Source organism: Loxodonta africana, chromosome 18, assembly GCF_030014295.1.
Source record: "Loxodonta africana isolate mLoxAfr1 chromosome 18, mLoxAfr1.hap2, whole genome shotgun sequence".
In the NCBI taxonomy this organism is placed as follows: domain Eukaryota; kingdom Metazoa; phylum Chordata; class Mammalia; order Proboscidea; family Elephantidae; genus Loxodonta; species Loxodonta africana.
Window position 1 is genome coordinate 27,067,148 of NC_087359.1, and position 23,828 is coordinate 27,090,975.

A 23,828-nucleotide genomic window follows, 5' to 3' on the forward strand; every position below is an offset into this window, starting at 1 on the left:
TATAGATATAATTCATGTAAATCAAAGCTCTTTGGGGGTCAATAATTTTTAAGAATGAAAAGCAATCCTGAAACCACAAAGTGTAAGAATCCCTATTTTAGTGTCTTGAAGTTGAAGACATGGGAAGGCACAAATCCAATATTATGAGTATGCTTTCACTTAAGTGGTAGAGTTAGACATTCATTCACTGTTGTTAATTGCCGTGTAGTTGATACTAAGTGTGGCAACCCCATGGAGTCCCTGAGTGGTGCTAATTGTTAAGCATTCAGCTCCCAGCCAAAGTGTTGGCAGTCCCACCCAGAGGCACCTCAGAAGACAGGCCTAGCAATCTGCTTCTCAGATGTCACAGCCTTGAAAACCTCAGAGAGCAGTTCTGCTCTGCACATGAGGTCACCATAATGAGTTCATTCATTAGTCCAACATAAATTTATGGGACAGACACTAGTGATAAAAACAGAGTTCCTTCAAAGAAAAAACCATAAAATGAGGGAGTTACATGAGTAGGTAGGTCATCCCAGTGCTTGGTGACACATGTTACAATAGCACTGGTGCCATGAAATCACTGAATCCAGTCTTAGAGAGTTAGCGAAGACTTCTGGAGATGTCTAGACTGAGAACTGAAATATGGGAAGTACGTACCAAACAAGGTTCAGTTGAGGAGTTGATTATCTGTGCTGGGAGGGACAGAAGGTTTTCCCATAGGCTGAAATCGTAACACAGTGTTGCTTTTCCAGCTACAAAGAGACCACACATTTTCAAAGTCAAATTTCTTGGTCACTTTGAAAAAGAAAAAAAAAAAAAAAAAGTCTGTTAGCGTTATAAGAATTTACTGTATTTGTTTCCTCCACAATAGCTGAAGGAATATTATCTTTTTTTGAGTGTCGTAATGGTGTGGCAAGGAGACTTAGGGGAGCACCAGTTAAGCTCTTGGCTGCTAACTGAAAGGTGAAAAGTTGGCAGTTTGAACTCATCCAGCAGTTCCATGGGAGGAAAGCCTGGCAGTCTGCTCCCATAAATATTACAGCCTAGAACTAAAACCACTACCAAAGCCCACTCTTCGACAAAGATTACACTGGGTTATAAAACATAATATACTACTTGTGAAGAGTGTGCTTCTTAGTTCAAGCATATAAAAAAAAAAAAAAAAAAAAAGCATATACTCGAGACCAAATGGGTAGCTACTATTCAGAGTCAGGATAAGAAGTCAGCAAGGGACAGGAGCTGGTTGGATGGACACAGGAAATCCGGGATGGAAAGGGAGAGTGTACTGTCACATTATAGGAATTGCAACTAGTGTCACATAACAGTGTGTAAATTTTTGTATGAGAAATTAACTTGAGCTGTAAACTTTCTACCTAAAACACATTTAAAAGAAAAAAAAGGGATTATTAGAAACCAAATATAGACACCTCACCTTCAAAGAAGAAAAAAGAAAAGATTACAGCCTAGAAAATTCTATGGGACAGTTCTGCTCTGTCATGTAGGGTCGTTGTGAGTTGAAAATTGACTCAATGGCACCCAACGACAACAATGTTTTGGTGATGAAGAAACTCCACACATAAGGCCATCCATGTGGAGGCTTAACCTAAACGGATGTGGAAGCATTTTGTGACACAAGGTACATTTCAGTTTGTTTAGTAATTGTCCATTTAGATGGTTTCTCCCTAACAGCATGCACACCTTCACTTTTAGTTTTCACATTATTATTGGAAACCCTGGTGGCATAGTGGTTAAGTGCTACCGCTGTTAACCAAGAGGTCAGCAGTTGGAATCCGCCAGGCACTCCTTGGAAACACTACGGGGCAGCTCTACTCTGCCCTATAGGGTCACTATTAAGTTGGAATCGACTCCATGGCAGTGGGTTGGTTGGTTTGGTAACAGACCTTACTGATGGTGCAGAGACAAGGAGAGACAGTGACAACCCCTGGAGACCTGACAGGCCACAGCTATTTTGTTGGGTTTGTAAAGCTAGTCAAATCAGGCATTTCACTTAGGGAACAGCAAGCAGCACTGAACCGAGAGTTCATGTGAAGACAGGGAGTTCCTCGGCGGAGCAGTTAACAGGCTCGGTTGCTGACCAAAAGGTTGGAGGTTCAAGTACACCCAAAGGCACCTCAGAAGAAAGGCCTGGCGATCTGGGTTGCCAAGTCAGATCTACTCAACAACAAAACTGTTATCTGAAACGATTTTTTTTTTTCACTCTGTCCCAGGAGGCCGTAATAGGAATTCCTAGACAGCTTAAAAAAATAACGTAAAATAAAAAATGTAGTTTATATTCAGCCACTTCCTAAACTCAAGCTTCATTCTCCCAAGTCTGTACATTCCAAGCGCCGCGGGAGATTCGGAGCCTTACAGGAAAGACTTCGTCTCCCTGCAAAAGGGAACACAGGCGGGACTCGCGGGAAGGTGTGGCCTGGGGAGGCGGAGTCTACGTGCATAGCCCAAGCCCCGGCCCTAGACCCCGCCCACTGACGTTTTCGCCTAGCCGCACGCCCCCTCCGCACGCCCCCTCCACCCGCCAGGGGTCGCAGGCTACGAGAGCCCGTTTCTCATTTGGCAAGTGTCCACCCTATTGGGCCCGTTGGTTATCGCGAGACAAAGCGCGAGGCCTGCCGGGAAGGATGCTCGGCCCTGCGTAGGTTTCCCCAAGATGGCAGCCCTGGAAGAAGAATTCACGTTGTCGGGGGTCCCTCTGGGCGCCGGGCCTGACGGACTCCTAGGCGTGGAACCTAGCGACAAAACAGACCAGTTTCTGGTGACAGACAGTGGCAGGACTGTCATCCTCTATAAGGTGAGGGCGGTAGAGTCGGAGCATCTCTTTTGCCACCTCGCCCGTTTCTGAGCGCGGAGCCGGAGGCTCAGGTTTCTCGGGTCTCCTTTTTCGGAAGGAGATTGTGGAGCAGGCTTAGCAGAGGGCCTGTTTGGCCTCTCCGGGACGCTGAATGGGGCCTAGAATCTAGAGGCGTGTTTCCAGGTTGTGGGCAGAGCGTCTGAGGGCACGTGGACTACACTTGGAAGTGAAGCCAGTACTTTCGCTTCGGAAAGGAAGCCAGTGCCTTGCTAAGATTCCTTTCTGGGGATTCTGTCACCCCAGCTACCCACCGAAGTGTCGAGCGAAAATTGGTTGGGCGGTAGAGGATGACAGTGACGGGGTGAAAACAGTGCATTAGTTTTGCAGGGTGAAAACAGTGGATTAGGCCTGCGTCTATACACCTCATCTCCCCTCTCTTTGGGGGAGAAAATGCTTTTTGTCTTTATTGATAGCGTGGTGGGGAATATTGAAGTTTAGGTGCCCTGTCGGTTTGCAACTTTGGTTCACGCTATTAAGTCAGGAGTTGAGTTCCCGCAAAGCCATACGCCCCGCCCCCTTTTCAGCCTAAGGTCTGACTCGGCGCGCCCTCTAACCAATTTTGCTTTTAGTGGTCTCTAGAAAACGTTCCGAAAAGCCTGGTGGCTCGGTGGTTAACAACTACCTTTGCTAACCAAAAGGTCGGCAGTTCAAGTCTACTAGGTGTTCCTTGGAAACTCTATGGGGCAGTTCTACTCTGTCCCATAGGGTTGCTGTGAGTTGGAATCGGCTTGACGGCAAGGGGGTAGACAGCATAATTTTTATGGGATCTACTGAACACATTTTTCTGATTCTTTAAAAACCTACCTGTCTACTTTGAAGATCTGGGAAAAGTTGTCAACAGTTCCCTATACTGTTGCTTGTTTTGACTCGTCTGATTAAATGATCCCGTTAGCTTTTACCTGGACTGTCAAGGGAATTTACAGCTTTGCAATTCCTGGGTAAGAAAACAGTAGCTAATTGAAATTGACACAATCCCAGCTATTTCTACCAAATTTCCCATGTCCCTGATCAAATTGTCTGTTCAATTTGGTTTTCAAAGGCGAAGTGGAAACAGTTTTAAAATTTACTATGGTTTATTAGCCAAGTTTTGTTACTTATTTTTTCATTTTAAGAACTTAGTTACATTTTCATTTTAAGTTTTTTTTTTTTTTGGAAAATTTGTTAAATGACAACTTCTTAATGGTGTCTTTTGTTTTGATTGTAAATTTAACGGCTTTTAATGTCAGAATTTGACTGTCTAAGTATTAAATGTTAATCTTAAATTTCGTTAGGTGTCTGATCAGAAACCTTTGGGGAGCTGGTCAGTGAAGCAAGGTCAAACTATAACATGTCCAGCTGTGTGCAACTTTCAAACTGGAGAGTATATTGTTGTCCATGATGACAAGGTGAGTTTTAAAACCTTTATATAATAAGATACATGACACAGAAATGAAATGTTGATTTATTAGCTGTTTGTATTTATTTTGGAAACTCTGGTGGCATAGTGGTTAAGTGCTACAGCTGCTAACCAAAGGGTCGGCAGCTCAAATCCACCAGGCGCTCCTTGGAAACTCCATGGGGCAGTTCTACTCTGTCCTGTAGGGTTGCTATGAGTCAGAATCGACTGGACAGCACTGGGTTTGGTTTTTTGGTTTGTGTTTATTATATGTTTAAATGGAGAATGAGGAGCTCTGGTGATCCAAGGCCTGAGCGCCTAATTGCCAACTGAAAGGCTGGCAGTTTGAACTCACCCAGCAGCTCCTTGGGAGAAAGACCTGGCAATCTGCTCCATAAAAATTACAACCTAAAAAAGTCTATGGGTCATCCATGAGTACTGTGCTTCTTTGAAAAATCATTTGTATAAGACCAAACAGTCAACATTTACTCAAAAGCTAAGACGAGAAGGCAAGGGAGGCAGGGAAACTAGATTACTGGAAACAGAACAACCAGAATGGAAATAACGAGAACATTGACACACTGTGAAAAAATGTAACCAATGTCACTGAACAAATTGTGTAGAAATTGTTAATTTGGAAACTAATTTACTGTGTACACTTTCCCTGAAAACACAATGAAATAATTTAACTAAAGAAAAAAACCCTACAGGTACTTCTGTTTTGTCACATGGGGTCACTATGAGTCAGAATCAACTCGACAGCACCTAACAACAACAAATGGACAATGGGATATTTTGGATATATAACACATACATCAAATGTTGATTTATTAACTGTTCATGTTTATTAGATATTTAAATGGCAAATGGGGTATTTTTTAACTAGTATGTTTTGATTTAAGGTTTTGAGAATATGGAATAATGAAGATGTAAACTTGGATAAAGTATTTAAAGCTACAGTAAGTGTTTGGATTTTCCAACATATTTCCTTAACTTATGGGGGAAATGGAATGATTTGTAATGTAGTAGGTGTCATTTTATCTTAAAGACTCTGGGAAAGTAACCATAAAGATTATAACTGGTTCTTCATTCTAGTTAGCTTGCAATATATCTTGGTAACGTGTTTGACTTCATGAGTTAATATGTTAGGAAATACAGACTTTATCATTTACATGAGGTTGAGGATTTAAGTAATTCATGAATGAGGCATTTATAGTTATTTCCATGAGTTCAGATATTTAAGATAGTCCCTTATATGAACCAATGAACATCACTGTGCCCTACCTTAAAACAGGTAGAACAGACCCTGCAAATTCACATATTATACATTTTAAGAATGATTAATATGCTCTGAAAAAGATCCATGACTAGCTGTGCCCTTTCTACTAATGACCTAAAGTGTGTTAATTAACTTTTCTATAAAATGAGGATCTCAAACTAGGTTAATCTTGGAAGTTCCTTCCAGTTCTGAAAATCCAAATTCTAAATACAATTGGCCCTTTAAGAAGTAGCTCACAATACTGCTAATTCAGATGTATTGTAGTTGTCACTTGGACCCTTGAACTTCTACCCTTGCAAGTAACACAATCCTGAATTTTACACTGTGGAGTTTTTTTGACCCCACATAAAGTGTTAACGTCTTTTTGTGCACTTGCAGACATCTATCTTTGTATAATACCACAACTGCTTTGAACTTGGCACTAGTAGCTTTATTTGTACCTCCTGCCTCCAGTCACTCATACTGTAGATAGGAAGTTTTACCACTTTAGGACTTAACTGTCCACGAAATGAGTACATTAGATGAGCTAATAAGAGCAGCTGTTTATTGAAAATCTGTTATGCTTCAGGCACTTTTAGGTACTTCCCACATTCCTTTCTTGACAAATAAGGAAAATGAGGCTCAGAGAGTCTAAGTAACTTGGCGGTAGTGTTTTATTATAGCCTAACTTGTATAAGAGGTCAGCAGTTCGAATCCGCCAGGCGCTCCTTGGAAACTCTACTGGGCAGTTCTGTTCTGTCCTATAGGGTTGCTATGAGTTGGAATCGACTCAATGGCAGTGGGTTTTTGTTTTTATAGTAGTAACTTGTATAAAAACCAAACCCACCACCGTCTAGTCGATTCCGACTCATAGCAACCCTATAGGACAGAATAGAACTGCCCAGTAGAGTTTCCAGTGAGTGTCTGGCGGATCAGAACTGCCAGCCTTTCAGTTAGCAGTCCTAGCACTTAACCACTATGGCACCAAAAGTGGAATTATGTTTCAGTCACTTAGCAACTTTTATATTAGGTGTCTCCTATGTGTCAAGGAGTCCCTGGTGGCACAAACAGTTAAGTGCTCAGCTACTAACTGAAAGGTTGGTGGTTTGAATCCACCCAGAGCTGCCCTGGAAGAAAGTCCTGGCAGTCTGATTCCAAAAGATCACAGTCATTGAAAACCCTATGGAGCACAGTTCTACTCTGAAACACATGGGTCAAAATTGACTAAACGACATGTGGTGGTGGTGGTACTATGTGTCAGCCACTTAAGTTGTGTAGTGAGTTAATGAGTTTGAAGTATTACTACCCCTAAACCTGCTGAGAATTTTAGGTGTTTTTGTTGTTTTGCTGACGATGGTTGTTTGCATTGTTTTTTAGTTGACCGGTAGTAGAACCTGACAAAATAGTGATTAATGCTTGCAAATTCTGGAAGAAGAATTGTTCAGGTGGTGTAGTGGTTAAGTGCTATGGCTGCTAACCAAAAGGTCCACAGTTCGAATCTGCCAGGCACTCTTTGGAAACTGTGATGCAGATCTACTGTGTCGTATAGGGTTGCTATGAGTCAGAATCAACTCAATAGCAACAGGTTTTTTTTTTTTCGTTTGGTGGCAGAACCTGACAAAATGCTTGTAAATTCTGGAAGAAGAATTGTTCTGGACCCAAATGTGTATATGTATACATGTATATATATATGAGAAACCCCAGTGGCATAGTGGTTAAGTGCTACGGCTGCTAACCAAAGGGACGGCAGTTCAGATCCGCCAGGTGCTCCTTGGAAACTCTATGGGGGCAGTTCTACTCTGTCCTATAGGGTCGCTATGAGTCAGAATCAACTCGACAGCACTGGGTTTGGTTTTGGGTTTATATATATGTATATCACTGTGGCATGATCTCCAGCATATACTGTTAAGTGGAAAAAAAAAAGTTGCAGAAAACTATATAGAATGCTACCTTTGAATACGAATATGCATGTAAATATTTGCTTATTGGAAGAAAAACACATGGAAGGATAAACCAAAAATAAATAAAAGTGATTGCCTTTGGGAGAAGGCTGGGACAGGGTAGAGGAGATAGGAACGGAAGTTAGATGAGCAAATGTGTTTTGTAGATTTGACTTTGGAACCACATACAATTATAAAACAAAATGAAAACAAATCAGTCCCTTAAAAAGTAAATCTTCAATAAATGTTCTTATTCTATTAGGTGATAATTGTTTAAGAATAAAAATTAAAATATGGTTATGTTCTTACAGTTGGCAGCTGAGGTATATAGGATACATTCAATACAAGGGACAGAACCACTAGTGCTATTCAAGAAAGGTGCTGTTCGTGGTTTGGAGGCCTTGCTTGCAGAACCCCAGCAGAAAATTGAAACCGTCATCTCTGATGAAGAAATGATTAAGTAAGTTCCAATACCTGCAAGGGAATTTCTACCAAAATGAAAATTCACTATGTATCTTTTGCATCTTATTTATAACATTCTTTGCCTTGTTCATAGATATTTTGGTTAAAAATTTGTCAAAACTAATGTAACTGAAAACCACTTACAAGACATTTGCCTAGGGAGCAAGATGGAGAAGTGAGTGAGTGCTCCCATTTATTCCGCCACCAACTAACCAGCTGAAAATGAGTTGAAAAAGGCAGACTGAGATCTCAGACCTCCAGGCAGCAGCTGAGGAATTGAAGAATCGGGGTGAGCCTAGAAGCGGGGAAGAGGAAGAACAGGGTCAGCATAGAAGTTAAGAGATCCTTCCGACTAACCTCAGGAGCACTCACTCATCACAGCCATTTTGGAATGGAGCTGGTAACACCCTAAGCAGGGAACACAGAGAAGGAGCTAGTCTGAGGAAGCACCAGCTGGATTTTGTTGTTTGGTGCTGTCAAGTCAGTTCTGACTCATAGGGACCCCATGTACAAAAGAATGAGATAGTGCCCAATCCTGCGCCATCTTCACAATCCTTGTTACGTTTGTGTCCATTGTTGCAGCCACTGTATCAGCCCCATCTTGTCAAAGGTCTTCCTCTTTTTTGCTGACCCTGTACTTTATTAAGCATGATGTCCTTCTCCAGGGACTCATCCCTCCATCCAAAGTACACGAGGTGAAGTCTTGCCATCCTTGCTTCCAAGGAGCACTCTGGCTATATTTCTTCTAAGACAGACTTGTTCATTCTTCTGGAAGTCCATGATGTATTCAGTATTCTTCGTTAACTCCACAATTCAAAGGCATCGATTCCTCCCCCGTCTTCCTTATTCATTGCCCAGCTTTCGCATGCATATGAAATGATTGCAAATACCGTGGCCTGGGTCAGGCGCACCATAGTGAGGTGACGTCTTTGCTTTTTAACACATTAAAGAGGTCTTTTGCAGCAGATTTGCCCAATGCAGGATTTTTAATGTATAGTTTTCCTTACTGCTGCTTCCGTGGGCGTTGATTATGGATCCAAGTAAAATGAAATCCTTGACATCAGTCTTTTCTCCATTTGGCGTGAATCCAGTTGTGAGGATTTTATTTCTTTATGTTGAGGTGAAATCCATACTGAAGGCTGTAGTCTTTGATCTTCATCAGTAAATGCTTCAAGTCCTCTTCATTTTCAGCAAACAAGGTTGTGTCATCCGCATATTGCAGGTTGTTAACAAGTCTTCCTCCAATCCCGATGCAGCATTCTTCTTCATGTAGTCCAGCTTCTTGTTGCTTGCTCAAAATACAGATTGAGTAAGTATGGTGCAAGCAGACAACCCTGACGCACACTTTTCTCAATTTTAAACCATTCATTGTCCCCTTGCCCTGTTCAAATGATAGCCTCTTGATCTATGTACAGGTTATGCATGAGCACAATTAAGTTTTCTGCAATTGCCATTCTTTGCAATGTTATCCATAATTTGTTATGATCCAGTCAGTCAAATGCCTTTGCGTAGTCAGTAAAACACAGGTAAAATCTTCTGTTCAGCTCTTTTATTTCATCTTTTTTCCGTTTGCTTTAGCTACTCTGCATTCAACAGCAAGTTTCAGAGTCTCTTTTAACATTCATTTTGGTCTTATCTTTCTTTCCTGTCTTTTTGATGATCTCTTGCTTTCTTCATGTTGATATCCTTGATGTCTCCCCACAATTCATCTGGTCTTTGGTCATTAGTGTTCAGTGCATCAAATCTATTCTTGAGATGGTCTCCAAATTCAGGTGGGATACTCAAGGTCGTATTTGGGTTCTCATAGCCTTGTTTTAATTTTCTTCAGCTTCAGCTTGAACTTGCATATGAGCAGCTGATGGTCTGTTCCACAGTCGGCCCCGGCCTTGTTCTGACTGACAACGTTGAGCTTTTCCATCTTCTCTTTCCACAGATATAGTCGATTTGATGCCTGTGTTTTCATCCACCGAGGTCCATGTGTATAATGTTATGTTGTTGTTGAAAGGTATTTGCAATGAATAAGTCAGTTGGTCTTGCAAAATCCTCTCATGCAATATCTGGCATTGTTTCTGTCACCAAGGCCATATTTTCCAACTACTGTTCCTTCTTCATTGTTTTCAACTTTCACATTCCAGTTACTATTAATTATCAGTGCATCTTGGTTGTATGTTTGACCAATTTCAGACTTCAGAAGTTGGTAAAAATCTTCAATTTCATCATCTTTGGCATTAGTGGTTGGTGCATAAATTTAATAATAGTCGTACTAACTGGTCTTCCTTGTAGGTGTATGGATATTATCCTATCACTGACAGCATTGTACTTCAAGATAGATTTTGAAGTACCATTCCTCTTCAATCTGTCATTCCCAGGATAGTAGTCTGTCAGTTTGTTGTACTGTGGTGGCTTGAGTGTTGCTGAAATACTGGAAGCTTTGCCACCGGTATTTCAAATATCAGCAGGATCACCCTTGGTGGACAGATTTCAGTGGAGCTTCCAGACTAAGATAGACTAGGATAAAGAACCTAGCAGTCTACTTCTGAAAAAATAATGGCCGGTAAAAACCTTATGAATAGCAATGAACCATTGTCTAATACAGTGCTGGAAGATGAGCTCCTCAGGTTGGAAGGCACTCAAAATATGACTGGGGAAGAGCTGCCTCCTCAAAGTAGAAGACCAAAAACCAAACTCATTACTGTCAAGTCAGTTCTGACTCATAGCAACCCTATAGGACAGAGTAGAACTGCCCCATAGCTTTCCAAGGAGCAGGTGATGGATTCAAACTGTTGACCCTTTGGTTATCAGCCAGGCTGTTGACCACTGCACTACTAGGGAGTCAACCTTAATGACGTGGGTAGAGTCAAGCTTTTGGAACCTTCATGTGCTGATGTGACATGACTCAAAATGAGAAGAAACAGCTGCAGACATCCATTAATAATCTGAACGTGGAATGTATGAAGTATGAATCTGGAAAAATTTGGAGTTGTCAGTAATTAAATGGAACACATTAAGATTGATATCCTAGGCATTAGTGAAATGAAATGGATTTTTTTTTTTAAGGCGGCACAAATTGACCGTGAGAGTTTGCGGCCTGCTCAGCTGGGAGTGGGTGAAGGGGGAACATGGTACTGTGTGAGAGTGCTCTTGTGTCTCACAGAGGACCAAAACGGACAGGCACTAGAACCAGGAGGATTGGCAAGGGCAGCGGCATGAGGGGAGTACTGCAGACTGGCTGGCGCACAGGAGGCAGTCCCCACCCGTAGCAGGATACCTTGTGTGCTGTGCAGGAGCACTGATGAGGGATAAAGAGAACCCCTCACTGTAGTCACAGAAAAGTCGATCCCCACCACCTACATCAGCATTTGTAACCACCTAAAACCCCGCTCCTTTGAACATATATTGAAATCCAGAGATAAAGCATCCAGAACTCCTCAACCCAGAGCACCATGGCAACAATAAAGGCACAAATTCAGTTTTCTAAGAGATAATCAGAATTTCCCAGACCTGAGCAGAAAACCAAGCCTTCAAATACGGGAAACTACACAAATCCGCATCAAAAGAGCCACAAAAAGATAACGGCACCATAATCCTAAAAAATTCTTGAAAACCAAAAGCAAGGAGAGAATTCTGAAAGCAGCAAGAGAAAAATGCAATTTAACATAGCGAGGTCTTTCATGAGAATCAGCAGTTTCTCCCCAGAAACTCTAGAGGCCGGAAGACAATGGAATGACATGTATAAAATGCTGAACCAAAACAATTGCCAACGAAGAATTCTTTATCCAGCAAAGTTGTTGTTCAGAAACAAAGGGGAAATCGAGACATTCACAAGCAAGCAGCAACTGTGGGAATTTGCCACCACCAGACCAGGTTTGCAAGTATTACTCAAGAGAGTACTCCAGATGGAAAGTCAAGAGCATTAAGACAGAAATACAAACTTATCAAATATAGGTTGTATAATGATGTTAGTGGAGACACCTAACAGAAGTGAGGGAGGAATTTATCAGAAATAGGTTTATTATGTTAAGGTTGTATGTTAACTGTTGCTCATATGTTAAATGTTGTAGTAATTGTAAATGTTGTAATGCAGCATATGTGGTAACCACTAAGAAATGGCCAAGAAGAAACATTCAGAAGAAAAGAAAGAACTTAAAGTCTTCTCCTGGGAAAGCATCCAAACAGAAATATCAGAATAGTAAAACAAGGAAGATAAAAACACTCAAAAAATAACAAAATGAATGATGTAGACATTTTGTCTTCAGTGATAACCTTAAACGTAAATGGGTTAAACACCCCAGGCAAAAAGCAGAGAGTGGCAGGATGGATAAAAAAACGTGATCATCCTTTTGCTTTCTTCAAGAAACATACCTTATACATAAGGACACAAGCAGACTAAGAACAGAAGGATGGAGAAAAATATTCAATGCAACAATAAACAAAAAGAGCAGAGTGACTATACCGATAACAGATAAGATAGACTTTAAATCAAAATCTGTTACAGGAGATGAAGAAGGTCATTACATAATAGTAAAAGGGTCAATTCAGCAAGAAGACATAAGTATAAATACATATGCACTGTCTTAATTATCTAATGCCACTATAACAGAAATACCAGTAGTGGATGGTTTTAACAAACAAGTTTATTCTCTCACAGTCTGGGGGGCTAGAAGTCCAAATTCAGTGTGCCAGCTTCCAAGTAAGGCCTTTTCATTCTGTTGGCTCTGGAGGAAGGTCCCTGTCATCAATCTTCCGCTGGCCTAGGAGCTCCTCAGTACAGGGGCCTCTGGTCCGGAGGATATGCTGCACTCCTGGAGCTTCTTTCTTGGTGGTACAGGTCTCAATGTCTCTGTACTCGTTTCTGTCTTTTACATCTCAAAAGAAATTGACTTAAGACAATCTAATCTTATAGATTGAGTCCGGCTTCATTAACATAACTGCCTCTAATCCTGCCTCATTAACATCATAAAGGCAGGATTTACAACACATAGGAAAATTATATCAGATGACAAAATGGTGGATAGTCACACAATACTGGGAATCATAGCCTAGCCAAGTTGACATACATTTTGGGGGACATAATTCAATCCATAACATGCATCTAACAGCAATGCACCAAAATACATGAAACAAATACTGCCCAGTATGAAAGGAGAAATAGAGTATTCCACAATAATAGTAGAGGACTCAAAGCACCACTTTCAGTGATAGAACATTTTAAAAAGAAAATCACTAAGAACATCGAGAACTTAAATAAAACCATAAGCAAATTGGATCTAACAGACATATTTAGAACACTCCTTCTAGCTTCAGAATAATACACATTCTTCTCTACCGCACGTGGATTATTTTCCAGAATAAACCATATGGTAGGTGACAAAACAAGTCTCAACAAATTTGAAAAGATTGAAATCATGCAGAGCATCTCCTCTTACCGTAGTGGTATGAAGCTAGAAATCAACAACAGGATAAATAAGGGGAAAAAAATAAATACATGAAAACTAAGTAATACATTACTAAAAATCTGTTGGGTCATAGAAGAAATCAAAAGCGAAATTTAAAAATTTCTATAATCAAATGAAAACATATCAAAACCTTTTGGACACAGCAAAAGCAGTACTCAGAAGGAAATTTATAGTAATAAATACCTACATTAAAGAAGAAGGATCCAAAATCATTAACCTAAACAAACAACTTGAACAAATAGAAAAGGAAGAGCAAAAAAAGCCAAAAGCTACCAGAAATAAATTAAGAGCAGGGCAGAAATAAACGAAATTGAAAGTAGAAAAACAATTGAAAGAATTAATAAAACCAGAAGTTGGTCATTTGAAAGGATCAATAAACTAGACAAACCACTGGCTAGACTGACAAAAGAAAAAAAACAGAAGAGGCAAATAACCAAATTGAGAAATGAAATTAGCAACATTGCAACTGATCCAACACAGACGAAAATTTATACTCCAGCACATTTGAAAACCTACATGAAATGGACAAATTCCTAGAAACATACTACCTACCGACTTAACACAAACAGAGGTAGAAAGTTTAAATGGAGACATCACAAAAGAAGAGATTGAAGATGTCACGAAAAAACTACAAAAAAAAAAAAACAAAAAAAAAGGACCAGGTGGCTACACTGGAGAATTCTACCCAAAATTCAGAGAATTGACACCAATTCTCAACCTCCTCAGAAACGTAGAAGAGAAAGGAACACAACTGAACTTTTCTATGAAGCCAGCATAACCCTGATACCTAAACCAGGCAAAGACATCACAAAAAAGAAAATTACAGATCGATATCCCTTATGAACACATGCAAAACTGTCCAACAAACTTCAATATACAAAAAAAAATCATACACCATGATCAAGTGAGATTCATACCAGGATTATAAGGGTGGTTTAACATCAGAAAGTCAATCAGTGTAATCCTCCACATAAATAGATAGGTGCCATCGAGTCAGTTCTGACTCATAGTGACCCTATAAAACAAAGTAGAACTGCACCGTAGAGTTTCCAAAAAGCAGCTGGTGGATTCGAACTGCTGGAAAAAAATGCTGAAAGAGAAGAGCCAAGTAGGAGGACTCACAGTCTGTGATTTTAAAACATGCTATACAGCTACAGTAATCAAACAGCCTGGTACAGGTATAAAAATAGTCACAGACCAATGAAAAAGAGTTGAGAGTCCAGAAATAAACCCATACATCTATGGTCAACTGATTTTTTGACAAGGGTGCTAAGTCCATTTGATGGGGAAAAAAGGAGTTTCTTCAATAAATGCATATCTTCAATAAATTGGATTTCTGTATGCAGAAAAATGAAACAGGGTCCTTGTCTCACACCATACACATAAATTCAGAATGGATTAAGGACCTAAACTTGGAAACTAAAACCATAAAATTCTTGGAAGAACGACCAGGGACAACGCTGTCAGGCCTAGCTTTCACCAGTGGATTACGTAATAACAAAACATAGACACCAAAATACAAAATAAATGGACCTCATAAAAATTACAAAGTTGTTCATCAAAAGACTTTACCAAAAGTGAAAAAACAAGCTACCAACTGGGAGAATATCTTCAGAAACCATATACCTGACAAGAATCTAGTAACCAAAATATATATATAAAACTTCAACAGCTTAACAACAAAAAGATAACCCAGTCATAAAATGGGCAAAGGACTGGAATAGACATTTCACCAAAGAGAGCATTCAGATGACCACCAAACACATAACAAGATGCTCAGCGTCATTAGCCATCAGAGAGATGCCAATCAGAACCACAGGAAGATACTATTACACTCCCACTAGGATGTTTAAGATAAAAAATAGAAAATAACAAATGTTGGCGAGGATGTGGGGAAATTGGAACTCTTATCCATTGCTGGTGGGAATGCAAAATGGTACAGCCGTTGCTGAAAACCGTGTGGTAGTTCCTCAGAAAACTAAAAATAGAACTACCTTATGACCCAGCAATTCCACGTCTAGGTGTATACACAAAAGACTTGAAAGCAGAGACTCAAAAAGAGACTTGTACACCAATGTTCATTGCAGCACTATTCACAATAGCCAAAGGGTGGAAACAACCTAAATCCCCATCAGCAGATGAATGGAGAAACAACACATGGTACATACATACAATGGAATACTAATCAGCCAGTAGGAGAAAGGAAGTTTTGATACCTGCTACAGTATGGATGAAACTTGAAGACATTATGCTGAGTGAAATAAGTTAATCACAAAAGAACAAATATTGTATGACCTCACTTATATAAAAAGACAAGAAAAGGCAAATGTATAGAGACTAAAGTTTATTAGCAGCTTCTTAATTATCTACGGCTGCTATAGCAGAAATACCACAAGCGGATGACTTTAACAAAGAGAAATTTATTCTTGCACAGTCTAGTAGGCTAGAAGGGCATCAGTTCCAGGAAAAGGCTTTCTCTCTTTCTGTTGGCTCTGGAGAAAGGCCCTTGTCATCAGTCTTCTCTTGGTCTAGGAGTTTCTCTGCACAGGAACCCTGGGTCCAAAGGATGCTCTCTGCTCCCAGTCCTGCTTTCCTGGTGGTACGAGGTCCCCCATGTCTCTGTGCTCACTTCTCTCATATTTTTAAAGAGATTGGCTTAAGACACAACCTAATCTTGTAGATGAGTCTTGCCCCATTAACATAACTGCCGCTAATTCCACCTCATTAACATCATAGAGGTAGGATTTACAACACATAAGAAAATCATATCAGATGACCAGATGGTGAACAATCACATAATACTGTGAATCATGGCCTAGCCAAGTTGACAGATATCTTTGGGGATACAGTTCAATCCATGACAAGAGGTTACCAGGGATAGGAGGGAGGGGAAGAAAGGGGCTAATGGTGATGGAAAAATCTCATTGATTAAGGGTAAGGTTGCACAGTCCATTACTGTACACCTGTAAAAAGTTGAATTGGCCAAAGTTTTGTGATACATATTCAATGACCAAAAAAAAAAAGGAGCTGCTGAGGCTGCTTATGTGCAGCCAAATACCTCGTGGGATTTAGTTCCTTGGTTTGGATGTTTAGGGTCATGGTTTCATGGGACATCCCAGTCAAATGGCCTAGTAATGTATTTAGTGCTTCTGTTCTATCTCCTAATTTGTTGTGTAGTGCCTGGGATCTTAAAAGCTTACAAGCGGCCATCCAAGGCGCAACAATTTGTCTCTATTCACCTGGAGCAACAGAGAAAGGCGAGTCAGGAATAGGAGGGGAGGGTGTGGAATGTATGGCTAATTGCCTCTATGAACAGCTGCCTTCTTTGCCATGAGATCAGAAGAACTGGATGTTGTCCGGCTACCATTACTGAACATTTTGATCAAAGGCTCCATAGAAGAATCCCAATTAAAAAGGGAAAAACGTAGAACATAATTTCGAATTCTCATGGACTTTCTGGAGCTATGAAGGGTGAATGAACCCCTGAAACTATTACCCTGAGATCATCTTTGAACCTTGAACCAAAAATATCCCCTGAAGTCTTCTTAAAACCAAACAGTAGTTTAGCTTAACTAGTAAAAAAAAAAGTCCGACGTGAGCATTATGCTCTTTTAAGAACTGTCTATATGGTACCAAATTGACAACATCAACTTGAAAGATTGGATGAGATCCTTAGGGGGCAGTGAGTTTATGTTAATGAGGAAGGAACAACCCAGAAAGGGAGGGTGAGAATAGTCAAACGACTTGAGGAATGTGATGAATTCCACTAAATTTTACTTCTAGAAACTGTTGAATTGCTCCATGCTTTGCTGTGTATATTCTCAGCAACAACAACAAAATAAGTAAAATTTAAAAGAAAAGAAAAAAATAAAGCCTGGTATTGGTTCAACAATAGACACATAGACCAGTGGAATAGAATTGAGAACCAAGAACTAAACTCAAACATATGGACAACTGATTTTCAACAAAGAATCAACGTCCATTCAGTGGGGCAGAGACAGTCTATTTAATAAATCATACAGACAAAACTATATCCACCTGCAGAAAATTGAAATAGGACCCATACCTCATACCATACACAAAAACTAACTCAAAATGGATCAAAAACCTAAACGTTAAACCTAAAACCATAAAATTATTGGGAGAAAACTGTGGGACCTAATCTTATGTAAAAATAGGTTAGGAAACATTACAACAAATGCATGAATAGAAGACATAAATGGGATCTCATAGAAATTAAAAACTTAATGCTCATCAAATGATATTATCAAAAGACTACAGACTGGGGAAAAAACTTTGGATATGACATATCAGGTAAGGGTCTAATCTCCAAAATTTATAGAAACCTTCAACAACAAAAAGACAATCCAGTTATAAAATGGGCAAAACAAATGACAGAACCTTCACCAAAGAAGACATCCAAGCAATTGGCGAACACGTGAAGAGATGCTCACAACCACTCGGCATCAGAGAGGTGCAAATCAAAAGTGAAATAAGATACCATCTCACCCTGACTAATATGGTGAAAACAAAGTACTGATTTTAAAAAACAGTTAGCAAATGTTGATGAGAATGTGGAAAGACTGGAACCCTTATCCATAGCTGGTGGGACTGTAAAATGGTGCAACCACTGTGGAAAACAGTATGGTCCAGCAATCCTGCTCCTAGGGATATACCCTGGAGACCTAAAAGTACCGACATGAACAGATAATATGCACACCTGTGTTCATTGCAGCTTTATTCGCAATAACAAAAAAAATGGAAACAACGGAAGTGGCCGTCAGCAGATGAGCAGATAAGCCAATTGTGATACATACATACAATGGAATACTACACCACCGTAAAGAACAATGATGAGTCTGCAAAACATAACATGGATGGATCTGGCGGACATAATGCTAAATGAAATAAGTCAAGCATATAAGGATAAATATTGTATGATCCCTCATTTGTAAGAAGACAACAACAGATAAATATAGAGAGACCAGTGTTCATTGGTGGTAACCAGGGAGAGGAGAGGGGAAAGGGGGAAGTATGCTTTAGACTGTGCAGACGAGTTATTTTTGGTGATGGGAAAAGCATCAGTGAATGTGGATGTAGCAAGCACAGCAAAACCAAAGTACAAATGAGTATTTGAGCACATATGGATGGGTGTACAAAAAAAAAAAAAAAAAATGCCAAACCCGTTGCCATCGAGTCAGTTCGGACTCACAGCGACCCTATAGGAATAGGACAGAGTAGAACTGCCCTGTAGAATTTCCAAGGAGCACCTGGTGGACTCAAACTGTCAACCTTTTGGTTAGCAGCTGTACCGCTTAACCACTATGCTACCAGGGTTTCCATGGATGGATATAAACACAATAAAAGAGAATGTGGATAAATTGTGATAAACGTAACTAATGTTAGTGAACGATTTGTGTGGAAATTGTCAAATGGGAACCTAGACTGTGTCAACTTCACCAAAAACACAATTAAAAATATATATATGTATTCGGACTTGCAGTGACCCTGTAGGACAAAGTAGAACTGCTCCATAGAGTTTCCAAGGAGCAGCTGGTGGATTCGACCTTTTGGTTAGCAGCTGAGCTCTTAACCACTGTGCCACCAGGGCTCCATGTGGGTATGTGTATATACATGTATGTATTACGTATACATACATAAGACATATATATGTATGTATGCTTTTTTTAAATATGTATGCGTGTGTGTAAATATATAAAACAAAAAACCTATTGCCATAGAGTCGATTCTGACTCATAGCAACCCTGTAGGACAGAGGAGAACTGTCCCATAGGGTTTCCAAGGAGAGCCTGCTGGACTTGAACTGCTGACTTTTTGGTTAGCATCTGTAGCACTTAACAAGTATGCCACCAGGGTTTCCCTATTGGTCAAAATAACATCCCCCAAAAGCCTTAGGGGTTTCTCTTGTGGTTATGAGAGGGGGGAGGGAGGGAGGGTGGGAGAGAGTATTCACCAATTAGATAGTAGATAAGAACTACTTTAGGTGAAGGGAAGGACAACACACAGTACAAGGGAGGTCAGCACAACTGGACTAAACCAAAAGCAAAGAAGTTTCTTGAATAAACTGAATGCTTTGAAGGCCAGCGTAGCAGGGGCGGGGGTTTGGGGACCATGGTTTCAGGGGACATGTAAGTCAATTGGCATAATAAAATCTATTAAGAAAACATTCTACATCCCACTTTGAAGAGTGGCATCTGCGACCTTAAACGCTAGCAAGCAGCCATCTAAGATGCATCACTTGGCCTCAACCCACCTGGATCAAGGGAGAATGGACACCAAGGACACAAGGTAATTACGAGCCCAAGAGACAGAAAGGGCCACATGAACCAGAGACTACATCCTGAGACCAGAAGAACTAGATGGTGCCCAGCTACAGCGGATGACTACCCTGACAGGGAACACAACAGAGAACCCCTGAGGGAGCAGGAGAGCAGTGGGATGCAGACCCCAAATTCTCATAAAAAGACCAGACTTAATGGTCTGACTGAGACCAGAAGGACCCCGGTGGTCATGGCCGCCAGACCTTCTGTTAGCCCAAGACAGGAACCGTTCCCGAAGCCAACTCTTGAGACAGGGCTTGGACTGGACAAGGGGTTGGAGAGGGATGCTGGTGAGGAGTGAGCTTCTTGGATCAGGTGGACACTTGAGACTATGTTGGCATCTCCTACTTGGAGGAGAGATGAGAGGGTGGAGGGGGTTAAAAGCTGACGAAACGAAACAGACACGAAAACAGAGTGGAGGGAGGGAGCAGTCTGTCTCATTAGGGAGAGAGTAATTGGGAGTATGTAGCAAGGTGTATTTAAGTTTTTGTGTGAGAGACTGACTTGATTTGTAAACTTTCACTTAAAGCACAATAAAAATTATTTAAAAAAAAAAAGCCTCAGGGGTGATAGATGTGATAGATGATTGAGGAAGCCGTAAAGGTCATAGGAGTCCTGTTCTAATGCCAGATAACTGGGTGGTAAGACCTATTTGAAGATGAAGTAGGCAATCCCAAAAGACCCAAGTCTATGTTTCTGTCATGTTACTCTGACTGCCATGCTCACAACCTTTTCCCCTAAAGAAAAATGAAGCTTGTTTATAGGGAAGTCATGATAGTGTCTTGAGACATCTGCTTTCCCAAATTCTGGAATAAAACTGTGAAGAATGACTCACCCAAATGATAGAAGGAAGATTTCATGATTTCACATCTCTCTAATTCTCACTATTTCATCACATTTTCTGTCTGGTTAACTTACTGCCTCTCTAAGTCCACCTGTTGCAAACTACATTTCTGAAAGTCAGAGGGAAGACTTGTATTTGGTGAGTGAATGGTGTAGGTGATGGCCAATTATAGCTTAGACTGACCTGATGAGTGCATCTAATGTGTTTGGGGGAATCTTCAGAAAAAGAAGACATAGGTAGAAGGTCTGCGTTCCAGTTGCTGCTTAGCCACAAACTGTCTGTGCAGCCTCCGCTGTGGGCCGTGTAACCTCCCTGTGCCTCAATTCCCTCGTCAGGTGAAGAAGGCAGAGGAGAGCTTAATGTTCCCCTCCCAACACCAGCCCCAAAAGTGACTGTAAACAAAGGGCAGGCGATGAGTAAGTTTGGGAAGCACTACATACTGTCACTCCCCTCTTGGAACTTTACAACACACATTGTCATCTTCAAGGCTCTGGGAAGCTCAGCAGCCTGCGTTTAATCCAGAGATGCAGTTGACTAATTCCCTGTGGAATATATTTTGAGAAACACTGGACTAGGTGTTTCCTGATGTCTCTCCAGCTCTAAAAAATATTTAATAAAAGGTATTCTCTTAAACTTTGATTAATGTTTTTTCAACTGGTAAGTTTGCATTTTGTAATTTTTCTTTTTGTTATTTTTAGGTGGACAAAGATTTTCATGGTATTTAAGCATCCTGTTTTAATTTTTATTACTGAAAAAGTAAGTGGTAGTTTCCGTTCCTACATTATTTTTAAAACTAAAGTTAGACTGTAGTATTTCTCTCAGAAGGTTTTTTAAAGTACTTTTTTTTAAAAAAAAACACAATAAAGTCTATTAAGTATAATTATTTCAGTGCCTAAATTAAATATCCATATAACTCTTAATTGGAGAAGAGAGTTTTAAGTAGTCATTGAAGTAATTAGAATGCTTTCAACGTATTTAAATACAGTTTGTTGAAATGAAAATATTTAAAACAAAACAACCTTTTATTTTTTTGCAGCACGGAAATTATTTTGCTTATGTACAAATGTGTAACTCACGTATCCTAAGCAGATACACACTCTTACCTGGACGAGAAGAAAAACCTGTCATACAGAGTTTTACGGCATCTGTAGATCGGAAGTTTATCTTGTTGATGTCATTAAGTAAGATTTTTTCTTTTAAAATTTTAGAGATTAGGGTCGTGCATACTTTTCAGTTAAAGTCTTAGGTTTTTGCAGTTTTCTGTGGAGACACTTTTCATGCTTTCTTATAAACAAGTATCCTTCACTTTTTGTACCTTGCCATGTTTGCAGACATGTTAGGTCTGTGCGTCTTAGCAGGTGGTGCTATGTTTGGGGGCTGTTGAAGCTCTTAAGCTGGAACACAGTTTTGAAACGTTACTATTTTTTTATGTCCTTAAAATTTACCATGAACGATAAAAAAATATAACACCAGTAAAAAAGAAATTGATCTTTGGTCTTCAGCATGATAAAGGCCAGGCTTTTTGTTGGCATAATTAGTGGGACATCATATATCTGAGATTGGCATTAAATGACCCCCCGTTCCTCTTTCCAGCCTTAAGATTTGACATGCCTTTCTATGAGCGGTGACTGAGATGGATGGGCAAAGAGGGTTAATAAACAGCCTTGGCCTATGCCAGCTGGCATTTTGGAAATCTTTTATTGCCTCAGAGCTCTATGTAATTGTCCAAACCCCAGTCTTAAGCCTCTTGGGCAAAAAAAAAAGGCCTTTTTGTCGTACCTTTTCCCTTCACCCTGCATGGCTTCTTTTGAAGTTGCTTTGAGAATTAAATAAAATGGCTTCTTCTGAAGTTGCTTTGAGAAGGTTAATGGGGGAAAAAAACAAGAGCAAGGTTTAGGAAACATTTCCACATTATTACAGTTGAAATTCTTTGTGAAGTTTTTAAATGTTGAGATGTTTACAGTGGCTGTTAAAAAGAGTCCCATCACTTATACCTGTAAGGTCATTGGAATACACTTCTGCCTTTGCTTAAGAAGGACTGGCTTTCTTTAAGTTTAACCAGTAGGACACATTTATTACTAAATGGAAGTTTGCTAGTTATGTTTTAGTGTAATGGGCATTGAAGTACCGGAGTCTGAACCAAAGGGTCATGTAATCTTCATGTAACACGGAACCACATGAAACTGTCAAAATTTAATCGACCTACAAAAAAAACCCAGCAATTTCATATGATCTTCATGGTTATTATGGATTGAATTTTGTCCTCCAAAAATGTGTTGCAAATCCTAACCTCTGTGCCTGTGGTTGTAACCCCTTTTGGGAATGAGTTTTCTGTTATGGTAATGAGGCAGGATTAGTGTAGGGTTTGTTTTGAGTCATTCTCTTACAAGAGATAAAAGAGAAGCAAGCAGAGATGGGGGAAGAGAGATGCCAAGCCATATGAAGATCACCTAGGAGCAGAAGTTCAAAAGATAAAATAACTTTCTTCCAGAGCCAACAGAGAGAAAGCCTTCCCCTAAAGTTAGCATCCCGAATTCAGACTTCTAGCCTCGTAAACTGTGATAAAATTAATTTCTGTTTGTTAAAGCCACGTACTTGTGGTATTTCTGTTCCAGCAGCACTAGATAACTAAGACAAGGGTGATAGAGTAACAAGACCTGTAATGTATAGAATGCTAATTAATTTCTGAGGTATGTTTCCTTTTTAGTGACTAATTTCCTGTATTCCTAGCAGTTCCCTCTCAGTATAGGTATTTAGTGTTTTTATTTCTTGGCTATTATTAAAATCTCCTTACTGAGATTTTAATTAATGATACTCCTCCCTCAATTTTAAGTTTGTTGAATATTCTTTAAGGCAAATGTAATTTCCCATAGAGAATATGTTAGTATGAGGTTACATTTGTTTTTTTTTGTGGTTAAATCTTTTATCAATTTGGTAAAATTTTATAAACCACCTAGTGCATTTAACCTATAATATAATATATTATTATATAATATAATAACCTAACAGCAAATGCTTGTTTCCAACAGGCTCTGATGGATGCATATATGAAACCCTGATACCAACACATCCAAGTGATCCAGAAAAAAATCAGGTGGTAGTTAGGTCACTGTTGCTCAAGGCAGTTGTGTCTGGTAATGCTCCAAATGGTGTTGCACTCAGCGTCCTGGATCGAGATCACGTAGCGGTCCTGGAAACTTCACCATCAGCTCCTAAGGGTGACTGAAATCCAAACAATTAAGAAGTCCTCTGGATTTTTGCTTTAAAGTGTACCTTTTAGTCTTCCCTTTCTTTTTCATTT

At 39.9% G+C, this 23,828-nt stretch overlaps 1 protein-coding gene across 7 annotated transcripts in view; it reads left to right on the forward strand.

Annotated features, from left to right (window-relative positions):
• The first annotated feature begins 2,602 nt into the window (after positions 1–2,602).
• Positions 2,603–23,828, forward strand: part of NOL11 (nucleolar protein 11) — a 43,910-nt gene continuing 22,684 nt past the window's right edge. For 5 of the 7 annotated variants that reach the window (XR_010318311.1, XR_010318312.1, XR_010318313.1 and 2 more), the window contains exons 1-7: positions 2,605–2,791; positions 4,123–4,236; positions 5,129–5,185; positions 7,736–7,884; positions 21,226–21,283; positions 21,564–21,708; positions 23,557–23,745. Coding sequence is in view for 2 of the 7 variants with exons in the window: in XM_064270883.1 (XP_064126953.1) it covers positions 2,651–2,791; positions 4,123–4,236; positions 5,129–5,185; positions 7,736–7,884; positions 21,226–21,283; positions 21,564–21,708; positions 23,557–23,745 (853 nt within the window). In the remaining 5 variants the exon portion in view is untranslated. Of the gene's footprint in view, positions 2,792–4,122; positions 4,237–5,128; positions 5,186–7,735; positions 7,885–21,225; positions 21,284–21,563; positions 21,709–23,556; positions 23,746–23,828 lie in introns of all 7 variants that reach the window. The other 2 variants (XR_010318315.1, XM_064270884.1) reach the window with 2 other exon arrangements.